The 11,792-nt window shown below is 38.7% G+C and overlaps 2 protein-coding genes across 2 annotated transcripts; both read left to right on the forward strand.

Annotated features, from left to right (window-relative positions):
* Positions 1 to 317: 317 nt before the first annotated feature.
* On the forward strand, positions 318 to 5,631 carry fdx2 (ferredoxin 2). Its single transcript, XM_032564182.1, has 5 exons — positions 318 to 530; positions 843 to 894; positions 4,225 to 4,331; positions 4,398 to 4,485; positions 4,558 to 5,631. Exons 1-5 carry the CDS (start codon positions 344 to 346, stop codon positions 4,712 to 4,714), a joined length of 591 nt encoding a protein of 196 aa, XP_032420073.1. The 5' UTR covers positions 318 to 343; the 3' UTR covers positions 4,715 to 5,631.
* A 1,749-nt stretch (positions 5,632 to 7,380) lies between these two features.
* On the forward strand, positions 7,381 to 11,493 carry zglp1 (zinc finger GATA like protein 1). Its single transcript, XM_032564228.1, has 4 exons — positions 7,381 to 8,716; positions 8,816 to 8,919; positions 10,336 to 10,429; positions 10,643 to 11,493. Exons 1-4 carry the CDS (start codon positions 7,389 to 7,391, stop codon positions 10,773 to 10,775), a joined length of 1,659 nt encoding a protein of 552 aa, XP_032420119.1. The 5' UTR covers positions 7,381 to 7,388; the 3' UTR covers positions 10,776 to 11,493.
* Positions 11,494 to 11,792: the final 299 nt, after the last annotated feature.

Genomic DNA, 11,792 nt, shown 5'->3' on the forward strand with positions numbered 1-11,792 from the left:
ATCAGAATAAGCATAAGCTATTTTGCAAACAAATGTTTGTAAGATTCTGAGTGTTTATATGTGTTTACAGCTGTGACATGCCCCCAAAAACTTGCAGGAAAAGTTGATTCTACCAAGTATTGTATCAAATACAAATACAAGTTTTCCTTTCACTTATCAATTAACACTGCTCGGTTTAATACAATAAAATGAAATTGAACATTTCAAATGCCTCAATTTCCTGTTTTGACAGTGGTGCAGTAGCGCTCTCTGCTGTCAGAAAAGCGCTTCACAGCAGAAAGCGACGGCTTGGCTCCCCTCTTTTCCTATTGGTTGATTTTGGCCATATGACCAAAACAGCGTCATGGCGGCGGCCGTTGCAGCCAGGTCGAGCATGGGACTGACTTTGAGGTTCTCCAGAGTTATCCCGGACTGTCGGTCATGTCCTTTGTACAGATTCAAGGGCTGCGTCGACAACACCGCCGGCTCTCAGAGGAGGGGGTCGTTTGATAGTCTCCGGACGATAAATCGGCATTTACAGACCAGTATATGTGAGTGGTGTAGCTTGCTAGCAGTGTTTAGCATAAATTTTAGGGTGCATTCGTGAAGATAAACTGTTTGTTTATAAAACATCTAATAAATAGTAACCTGTCTTATGAATACTGCGTTGTTGATAATGCCTGCAAAGTTTGGCTTGCAATTTATATGTCATTGTTTAAAAGCTCTTGTGTAACTTTTTCCCAGTTGGAGTTGTTATGAGACTTATGCAACATCTGTGCAACAAGTTGTAGATTCCCCTCTTTGTATTTCTTTGATATGAAACAGTTACGAGATTCCTGAAGTTACTGTTTCTCTTTCCAAAGGTCTCTCCCAAGCTGAAGAGGGCAGCTCCAACGCAGAAGACCCAGATGATGTGTAAGTTCAAAGGACTTTTATTGTGGAGTTATAACAACTATTAACCGGGACTAATCAATAATAAAGATAAAACTCCCCACTAAAACGTTGAAAATATTCTATTTTGAACTGGATAAATTCTGTTTTTTGAATTATGTACTTTAGTTCACAGTTTATCAAAGACAAGATACTTTACATTTTCAGACACTGACTGTTATCTGCAAATGCTCCATTGTTTCAGCGATAACCGTCAACATTTTAGATAAGCATTATCAGTATTTGTGTGGACATGATAAAATTTTAAAAAGTCTTATGATAAATATTGTTTTCCGTTTATAGGGGTTATGGAAACCTATGCTCTACACCAGTGTTTCTCAACCTTTTTCGGGTCAGCACCTCCCTATCCATTATGCAGGTCCCATACCGCCCCCCATCAAAGAATTTGTAGGCTACTTTGCACTGAATATTATTTTATTATTAATATTACTATCACTGTTGTTGATGTTGTGTTTTTTATGGTTGTTTCTGGAGTTATCGTCAAAAATAATTTTCCAGAGAACAAAAGAGCAATGCGAATAGAAATTTTTTTTTACAGGCATCTAAGAAAAATGCAATGAACATTCAACTTCAGATTGGTAGACCTAACAGCAGCCAATCATAGTGGAAAAAAATATTCTTGTTCTGTGCCATTTTCTAGTTGCTAAATATTACACAAAATGACCAGTTAACAGATGTACAACAATGCCAGTTTAAACTTTGAACTATTTGCAAAAAGACTGAGCTCTGCAACATTAAAACATGGCTATAACTCCAGCTATGTCAATCATAACTCTTCTTCTCTCCAATGTTTCTGTGAGTTTCTGGTGGTGCAGCTCTGTGCTGCCTTCAGGAGAATGGGACATCAGAGTATCATCCATAAAATTTCACCCACATGGCATTTACTGTGTAAACCACAGCTTTCAGTGGAAAAACAAAAGTTCCAGATCCTTTTAATGCCATACAAATATGGGACAGGAACATGGATTATATCTTTATAGAGGCCTGTCTATTGATTTATAGATTAATAGTTTGTTGCTCCATTCTATGTCACGGTTCTCCTGTTTCAGAGCAACGTGCGCGTCGTCTTTTTTTTCTTTTTTTTTCCCCATAAGGCTCGGAGCAGTCGGGAAGTGCGTATCGATGGAGAAAAGCAGACTGACGTAAACCTTTTAGCTCCGGTATTCTGATGATTAAAATTCAAAAGTGCTGTAGTACTACTGTTTCATACCAGATCACTTAGAGAACCAACGTTAACTCTATAAAATGAACGCTCTCTATCGAGGTATCACCCATGAAGGGCTTTCTTTATTTAAATGGGTTCATTTTTCTGAGGGATACACAGTGAGGGTATCGTGACATGTTTATAAGAGCAATTTTCTGTTGTCCTGTCATGGAAGCCTGCAGCATCCAGACGAACATTAAAACACTTTTTAATATAAGTTGCTGCTTTGACATGATCACAACACTGCCAAAATATATGTACAAAAATTCTCAATAAAACATAAAATATTTGAAAACCAGACACCAGACTAGTGAATAACAGCAACGTCATCAGCCGGTGTAACGCTGAACTGATGCGGTGAAGCTATCAGTAGCAGGAGCATGGAGCTACAAACACTGAAGAGAAGGAGAGCTGCCATCGATACAGTTGCAGCCAAGCTTGTTTTAATGTTACACATTAAAACATGTGTAAGCAAGCAAGTTGCTCAGTCTAAACTGGTATTGTTGTGCATTTAAGGTGTAAAGTTTACCTCCAAGCCATCCCCCCCCCCCAAAAAGAATCCCAGCACCCCCATTTTGTAAATATTTCCGCCAGCGCCCCCTGCCATCCACTGAACCAGTACCGTCTCCGTTGACAAACGCTACCCTAAACATTTACCCTGCAAAAGTATTCACATCATTTCATGTCATAAAGTAATGCAAATTACAGTAATTTGGAAGTGAAAGGCAGTGATGTATGGTTTTCCATCCATCCATCCATTTTCTTACATCGTTATCCCACTGGGGTTGGGTTGCATATCTCCAGCTTTCAACAGCGAGAGGCGGGGTACACCCTGGACAGGTCGCCAGTCCATCACAGGTGTATGGTTTTCCTTTATTCATTATTTTTTAAACAAAAAAGTCAGCTGATATCCAAAATTAAAACTTATAGCAACTAATTGTCTTCTGGCTCTCCAGAGCCACATAAAGACAGTTACAAAGTCGGCCTTCTATCACCTGAAGAACATTTCCAGGATTAAAGGACTAATGTCTCAGCAAGATCTAGAGAAACTCATCCATGCGTTCATCTTCAGTCGTATTGATTATTCCAACAGCGTCTTCACAGGTCTGTCCAACAAATCAATCAAACAGCTGCAGCTGATCCAGAACGCTGCTGCTCGCGTTCTCACTAAAACCAGGAAGATAGAGCACATAACACCAGTTTTAAAGTCCCTACACTGGCTCCCTGTAGCTCAAAGAATAGACTTTAAAATACTGTTGTTAGTTTATAAATCACTGAACGGCTTAGCACCACAATACATTAAAGATCTGCTGTTGTTGTATCAACCCTCCAGACCTCTCAGGTCTTCCGGTTCTGGTCTGCTCTGGATCCCCAGAACCAGAACCAAACGAGGAGAAGCAGCTTTCAGCATCTATGCACCACACATTTGGAACAAACTTCCAGAAAACTGTAAAACAGCTGAAACACTGACTTCTTTTAAATCTCAACTAAAAACCCACCTGTTTAGAATTGTATTTGAAATGTAATCAATTACAAATTTACTGATGGAACTTGACTTAATGCTGTGTTTTGATTATTGATTCTATGTTGCATTGTGTTTCTGTGTTTGTAATGATGTAAAGCACTTTGAAATGCCTTGCTGCTGAAATGTGCTATACAAATAAAATTTGATTGATTGATTGAAGACAATGTCTACAAAGTTTGGCTTGCAGATCAGTTTTAGACCAAAGCTGAACTGTTCGCCCTTCATGCAAAATGCTATATGTGGTGGAAAACCAAAAACGCACCTTGTCCTGAATGCACTGCGCCCCACCTTAAAACATGATGATGCGATGCAAGGACAGGGAGGCAAGTCAAAAATATTGGGAAGAGAGAGCTAGAGCTAAAAGTTGGTGAAATACCAAAAATACCTGCAGCAAAAGTTCTGAGTTTTGCCTAACATTGGGCTGGATACAAATTACACTTCCACAAACATCACAGTTATGCATTTCTACGTGTTTCGCATATGAATACTTTTGCAAGGCACTGAGTTGAAAAGTATACTTAAAATCTGTTTTTTGTTTATTATTGTTATCCTTTCTAACCTCCAGGGTCAACGTAGTGTATATTGACCGCTCTGGCGAAAGAATCCCAGTTAAGGCCAAAGTTGGGGATAACGTCCTGTATTTGGCTCATAAACATGGAATTGACCTTGAAGGTGAGGGTGGATGCATCTTAACTAATGTATGATGCTGGAATAATTGGAACTTATGTTTTCCTGTAGGAGCCTGTGAGGCATCGCTGGCCTGCTCAACATGCCACGTCTATGTGAACTCTGCCCATCTCGACAAACTTCCAGAACCTGAAGAGAGGTACGTGTGCAGCTGAATCTTTCCTGTATGCTCTGGATCTCGGTAAAAGTTGACACATGTTTCCGTCCCCAGGGAGGATGACATGCTCGACATGGCACCCATGCTTCAGGAGAATTCCCGCCTGGGATGTCAGATCATTCTCACCCCGGATCTTGACGGCATTGAGCTCACTTTGCCCAAAGTCACCAGGAACTTCTATGTGGACGGCCATGTTCCCAAACCTCATTGAGCAGAGAAGCAAAGGAGGAAAAGTGGGGACTGAATAAAGAAAGAGGGTGGTGCTATGAGCCAAACACTGTGTCCTGGTTGAGCAATGGAGGTGACTGAAGAGATGGAACAGCTAGGATGCACAAGGATAGTGTTATCCACAGCAGCTCTGAGAGCGTCTTACTGACATTTCCAGTTGTTTATGCAATGTCAGGACAGATTTTAGATGAGATTGAGTCCGACACTAAGAAAATCTGGTGATCTCAAAGGTTACATGCAAAAGAAACTGTGGTGGTTCGACTGATGATGTATTTATTGAAGTAAAAGGTTCTCTGACCATTTTAAGATTTCATTCAATGTTACAGACTGCTCACTACTCCAATGTCAGTTTAAGACAGAGCAGAGTCAGTGTCTTTGCTGGTGAACAGCACATTCCTTGTTACAGCTTACATACGCACAAATATTACAAATGATTATTTTTCTGACCAGTCTCTTCTGATCTTAATTGTCACACTTTCTACTATGCATTATACTTCCTTTTATGTACCATAGTCATTTGTATATGTTACTGTGTTTTATTAAATTGGCCATAAGTCACACATAGAAGGGTTTCATTGCTATTTGGCTATCAAGGCTGACAGAAAAGCCATGTAAGTGTACTTGATGTTTGAATTCCAGAATGATGCCGATACTTAATGCTCATTCGTTTAAACATTTCAAAACATGCAGATGCATTGGATTTGAGTATAATATATAGATATATATATAAAGTATAAAATAAATTAGTTGATAAATTTCAGGTGTGCCAAGATGGATAACATTGTGGGAGTTTACTCAAGTCTACTGTAATTGTCCAACATGCGCACAAATGGGATTTTTTTTTTTTTTTTTTTTTGTTAAAATGTTCAGACTGTGCAATAAAATCCGCTCAGAAACTCATTTGTAAGCAGTGCATTGTTTGAATACATGCTTAATAAGAAAATCATCCGTCTGCCTAAAAAAAACTAGTTTAATCCAAGGCTAACAAGCGGCCATTGCTCACCCTGCAACTACGCCTGTTTTCAATGCAGCGTCACTTAAAGCAATAGAGCCTATCCCCGATCAGCATTTTTATACTGTGCAGGTGCAACCTATTAACCCAAAAACACCTGTGTGGCCTCAGGCTGACCCCAAACCCAACTCATAGCTAACTGCTTAATCGGGTTGCGTTCCAAACAAATTCATTAACTTACATTTCTCAACATTTTAAAGGGATTTATGTGATCCACGGTGAGTTTTAAAAAAAGCGATTAGCTAGTATTCGAACTCATTGTTCAATGTTAGCTGTTTGGTGCTGCTTGTGAGTTTTGTTGTGGGAAATATTCGTGCAAACGTCCTTCTGACACCTGTCCAACGTCAGTTGAATTCATATCGTATTATGTCAAGTCGTCAGATCTAAAAGTTTTAATTCGCAGTCTGATCCACCAGAAAATGGGATTTGTGCCTTGAACGTGTTTGATTCCATGACAACGGCCAGTCTATTGATGTGAGCTGCCGAGCTTACGCGCTCGCGAGAGTCTACTTCAGATGGCCGCGAAAAGCCTTCGACGTTCTAGAACGCAGAAAGTGCAACCTTTTCGTTCTAGAACGAATTTAAACGAGACCAACGATTCCAATAATGGTTACATTCTTTCCGGTGAGTTAAAAAAAAGTTACATTTTATTAACTGAGATCAAATTTTAGGACGTAATTCATGTGTTTGCTTTTTTTTTTTAAATAACAATTCTTCTTAGCACATCTAAGCTGTTTATAGGCGATGTATTTACTCAAAATGTTGTGAACTCCAGAGTTTATGTTGTCCGCTGTCAAACGTCAAATGGAAACAAGAACCCCAATTATGTGTAAAAGCCTTGAGTTGACCTTTTTAGGTTGATAGAAACTTAAAATCTTTACTCGGCTCAAAACTCTGAACGCGCAATCTGAGCTCGTATCAGAATTTCCGCGTTTTCTTGTATAGTTGTCGTTTCATAATATGATTTTGTATCTATCTATCTATCTATCTGACAAGAATCAGCATAGTAATTTGTGGAAGAAATTATGGATTAAAACTTTTTTTAAAATGGGCAACTACAGGTGCTGCTGGTATCATGCTACTGTGTGTTGTGATAGTTGTGCAGTACACTGGACATCATTGGATGTGAGTGTTGCGTGTAAATGTAATGGATTATATAGAAAAGAAAAAGTTTTTTATGCTTTTGCAGAACATCAATGTATATAGATATCTTGCAGAAGACTGTATGTAGATTTTGTGGAATGTGTAGAAAGTTTTTTTAGAAAACCTAGAATGTTTAATTGTGACAGAGGACGAATTATATGAATATATATATATATATATATATATATATATATATATATATATATATATTTATAAAGTAGGAAGTATGTGGATTCCATACAAAAGAAAAAAGTACATGGCATTAGTCACATCAGTTGCTTCTTAAAATGGATTTTCCAGTATAGAGCTGAGGTTAAGCACAGAATGACAGCGCAAATTATATAATCTATAGTTCAGCTGACAGCCACTTTCTAGAAATAGACTGGGTTAGACTCAGAGTAGGCCAGCTGTAGCTTTTATTGAAAGCTGTATCAATTCAATTGGTATGTGATGCCCTTAATTTATCTGCTTGTTTTGATCATTTTGCAGACAGTGGCTTAGCATGAGCACAGCACCAAGGACAGAAGCTGCATTTACCCTGGACAACCAAGGCAAAGCAGAACACAATGATTCACATTCGGCCCTCTATTACCTCTTTCATGAAGTTTCCAAGCTTGCAACACCAATCCACAAAAGTTTGTTTGACACAAATCCTGCTTCCAAAAAACCTAGTGAGGCATCAGTTGGTAATAATTGCATAACTGAAAAGGAAGAGCGAGCCACTTCCAACCCTTCAGAGGATCCGTCAGGAGGAAAAGACGGGGATGAACATTTATTCCAATCCTCTTGCAGTTCTCACCGACACAGTTTGTGTTGCATGATACCAAACAGCCCCTGGAAAGTGCTGAGTCTAATCAACCTGCACTGTGATAGGCTACGTCATGATAAAGATGCTGAGGAGGCGGGCCTCAGTTTAGGATCATCTTCAAGAGTCAGTCACTTGAATGCGAAATTTGCAACTGCATCGCCAGTCACAACAAAGAGGGGAAATACAGAAGACAGTCTTGAGAGCACTTCAGGGCTGTCACTTCAACTCTGTGAGAGACAGAAATCTCCAGCATCTGTGGTGGATTTGAAAATGGGTAGCTCTGAAGAGGTTGTAGAAGATTCTGGTGAGGGTTGTAGCCTGCAGATACATTCTGCTGAGAAAACATCTGCTCATGCTGTAGCTTTGTGTGAATGCAGCTCAGCAGTAACTTTGCAGTCTCTGCAAAGTTACAGGGAGAAGCCAAGTGTTGGCAAACAGCAATCATTGATCCAGGAGTGCAAGAGGGTCTGGTTTCTTACTGAAAAGGATCATTTGAATGTATTGTTTCCTGAAAATGCTTTGCAGCAAGCACAAACCTCCAGTGTATGTTCTACTGCCCAGAGTACTTTCAGTTCAACCTATATGGAGTGCACAGATGTGCCACAACCAGTGCTAACACTAGACCACAATGCAAATGTTACTTTATCTACAGAGAAACCATGTAACACCCAGCTACCTCCTACCAGTGCAGGTCTGGTCTCACTGCAATCGGGACAATATGATCAATTTTCAGCATCTAAAACTGAATGCTGTCATGTTCCCCAGGAAGAAAGCCACCCTGTAGCTGACTATTCAACAGTCTCTAGCTGTAGCTTGTCATATGCAACAGATATTTGGAAGGTGAGCAATGATGAAAAAGATCAGCTTTCTACCAACAAATGTAGAACCAAGACCCGACGGAAACAGCCTCACCCCTCTCGCAGCGCTGATAGTCAGGACCCAGACTTCCAGGGTGTAACTTTCAGGATAGACACAGAGCTGGATGACAACAGGCAACAGTGTCGGCTTCTCATTACTTCAAAGTACAGGTGGAAATGGCTTCGGCGCATTTTAATGATAACATTTTTGAAGTGTTTTAATTTGAGATGATTGACAGTCTGCAACACGTGTGTCTGTCACAGCAAGGAGCCCTGCAAAAGTGTGAGGAAACCAAAGCTGAGGACACGGGCATTGCAGAAAACCAGAAGTTCAGATGAGGAGACTGACCACACAACTAATATCAATAGTAAGTAAAACATGAAATACAAAACGCTTTGTAATAATATTTACTATTATTGGAGATCCCTAATAATCCACTGACCAGGCTTATACTGGCTCAAGCCAATCTACACTAGGTCTACCAATTTTGATTGTAATCTGTTTAGTAGTTTAACACATGCAAATTAAACCACATTAAAATTGCTTTTATCTAACCGATTAATTTGGCATTTAAAAAAAACAAAATTGCTGTAGGTTATGTGGAAGTTGTGATAGTTTTGAAGAGTATTCCAATATATCAATCAATCAAATTTTATTTGTATAGCACATTTCAGCAGCAAGGCATTTCAAAGTTCTTTACATCATATCAAACACAGAAATACAAAGTCATCAAGTGGGGGGTTCTTGCTTTTGCATCCATAAAAGGTTTACCGGTTACACTCCTACTGTGTTACATGGAACGAAATACCTATTGGTATTTTTATTCCCACTCACGCTCACAATCACTCAGTTTAAAACGACGTAAACAGCCATTCAAAGGGCTTCCGGTACGAGGCTCCGTACACCTCTTTCACGGAATTTCGAGCAGGGACTCCGTCGTCCCTCATGGATTTTTGTGCAATTCTATGGTATCTGTTAGTGTCTAGAATTTACAGGGTTTCTGTTACACGCAATGACCCTAAAACATTATAAGCAAGAAGAACATATCAAATAGCTTCATTTTTACTGAACCTAAAATCTAAGTGCTGCATTTAATGTATAAAAAAACAAAACATCCATGTCTTAGGCAGACATACCAGTTTAATACTAAAGTATCAAATGTTGTCTGGTGGCAAAATTTTAAAAAGTAATATGTGGAATGTCAATTTCTCCACTAGGGGGCACGACTAGACCACCATCTTATACCATTAGTCTGAGTAAAACTTCTGGGATTATTGGTAAAAATAGAATCCTGACTAAAATGACTTGCACTAATGAATACTCATAAAAAACATGAGTCCAAATTGTTTGTAATTGTCTGTAACCATGTAATGCTTGTATGAATCATAATCTATCATATGCAGCATACGTTGAGTGAAAAGAATTTTAGATTTTCTCTCAAATGATCCTTTCATTTCATATGTTGGTCAGCACACTTTTCCGTCTTTTGGAGGGCGAAATTCAAAATGCATTTACAAATTAATTTCAAACTCTTTTATCCATAATTTATATTTTACTAGCATTTATTTTAGGACTTCACAGTCTTTAAGTTCGTAGTTGTATGAATGCTTTCATGACAGAGTTAACTTATTGGTCATTAATGAGACAAAGAAATCCCAAAATGTTCAGTGGTATTACATGTATTACTTTACTTTACTTTACTTTTTGAGACTAATGCTTGATGATGATCATTTTTTTACTTCTGTAATACAAAACTGATGCAGCTGTAATTCTGTGTTATCAGAAGGAAAAGTCTGTGCATCCTGCTACACAAGGAAGACCCCCATGTGGAGGGATGCAGAGGATGGGACTCCTCTCTGTAATGCTTGTGGCATAAGGTAGATCTAAAGTCTTAAAAACCCTTTCAGCTTACTGTAATTTCTAATGTTTTTTTTTGAGTTCTTCAAATAATTTTCTCCTCTTAATATCAAGGCTAATCATGGATATTTTGAATGAATGTGCATCTTGTAAGACAGATATACTTTGTGGAAGGGCTGTAAATAAGTCTGTAATCTAAACAGTAACATTTTTTTTTGTCCTTTTTGTTGAAGGTATAAGAAATACCGAGTCCGCTGTGTCAAATGTTGGCATATTCCCCGGAAAGAGGGCAACTCCAGCTCGCTCTGCATCAGGTGTGGAAATTTGGTGAAACTCACCTCAGCTCAGCGGAAACATTCTTCTTAGGCTGCACACACATGTCGGTTTTTTATGTTTATTCTCGGTAAAGCTAGGAAAGAACGAGGTCAGAGCTGCTTCTTTTACAGTTGTTTACAGTTAAGCGCAGGTAACGATGCAAAAAAAAAAAAAGTTTGAAAAGAGTTGTAAAATGCTTTACAATTGTTGTCAGAGCATAAAGTGAAGAATTGATGCCAGTTTGTGCATCTTTATTTGTATGCATCAAGTGTGATGGTGTTTAGACAGTGTTTTGTGTGTGTAAATAGAAACATTTACTTATATGGAGATTGAAACTTTTGTGGACAAGCTGTAACTCATGTAGTCTCAAAAACAGGATGCTGAAAGATTGCTGAAACGTATTGCAGAAAGTTTACCTTTATTACTGCTGATATCTCTTGTCATTTAACTTTGTTTTTCTGTGTAATGACTATTAGTTATGCCTGGTGGCTCCAGTAATTAATGGTAATATTTGCTGATATTAACTTCAAAAACAATTTATTGCCTCTGACCCTGACAGTGACTCTGTTTGCTAAACCCAGTGGGTAAACATGCACAAGTTACATTTTATTTTGTCTTGTCATATTTGTCGGTTGCACTTGTTGGCAAAATACATTTTGAAGGCTGAAGTGGTGCACTTTCTGTTGCCTCTGAGAAAAAAAACAAGCAGTTATTTTGTGTGGTTGCGTGTGCTTTGGTCTGTAGTAAATTCAAAAAGAAATATCTGATATGTTTTCCACTTCTTTCATGTGTGTAAATAAAATCTGTACAGCTGACATAAATCCACTGTGATAATTACAGGGATTACAGCATAAAATAATGGTTTTAGAGAGGTGCACAGATTACATTGGAGGTAACAAATTCTCCATAATGAGGCTTCCCACAGTTTCCCCCAGCCGTCCAAGTGGGTGGCCTCAAACAAATTGATACAACGCAGCTATTATATCAAAATGGATTACGTCTTCAACGGTTTCCTCTCTCACCATGTGCCAAAACATTTAGGAAGGAGAAACACTGGTGGAAATGAGC

Source organism: Xiphophorus hellerii, chromosome 5, assembly GCF_003331165.1.
Source record: "Xiphophorus hellerii strain 12219 chromosome 5, Xiphophorus_hellerii-4.1, whole genome shotgun sequence".
In the NCBI taxonomy this organism is placed as follows: Eukaryota; Metazoa; Chordata; class Actinopteri; order Cyprinodontiformes; family Poeciliidae; genus Xiphophorus; species Xiphophorus hellerii.

What these genes read in the sequence shown, in the direction of transcription:
- fdx2 (XM_032564182.1), top strand. Translation starts at nt 344, where the DNA reads ATGGCGGCGGCCGTTGCAGCCAGGTCGAGCATGGGACTGACTTTGAGG. An exon ending in GCATTTACAGACCAGTATAT is followed by an intron (nt 531 to 842) that starts GTGAGTGGTGTA and finishes CTCTTTCCAAAG; the next exon opens with GTCTCTCCCAAGCTGAAGAG. An exon ending in ACATGGAATTGACCTTGAAG is followed by an intron (nt 4,332 to 4,397) that starts GTGAGGGTGGAT and finishes GTTTTCCTGTAG; the next exon opens with GAGCCTGTGAGGCATCGCTG.
- zglp1 (XM_032564228.1), top strand. Translation starts at nt 7,389, where the DNA reads ATGAGCACAGCACCAAGGACAGAAGCTGCATTTACCCTGGACAACCAA. An exon ending in CCACACAACTAATATCAATA is followed by an intron (nt 8,920 to 10,335) that starts GTAAGTAAAACA and finishes CTGTGTTATCAG; the next exon opens with AAGGAAAAGTCTGTGCATCC. An exon ending in TGTAATGCTTGTGGCATAAG is followed by an intron (nt 10,430 to 10,642) that starts GTAGATCTAAAG and finishes TTTTTGTTGAAG; the next exon opens with GTATAAGAAATACCGAGTCC.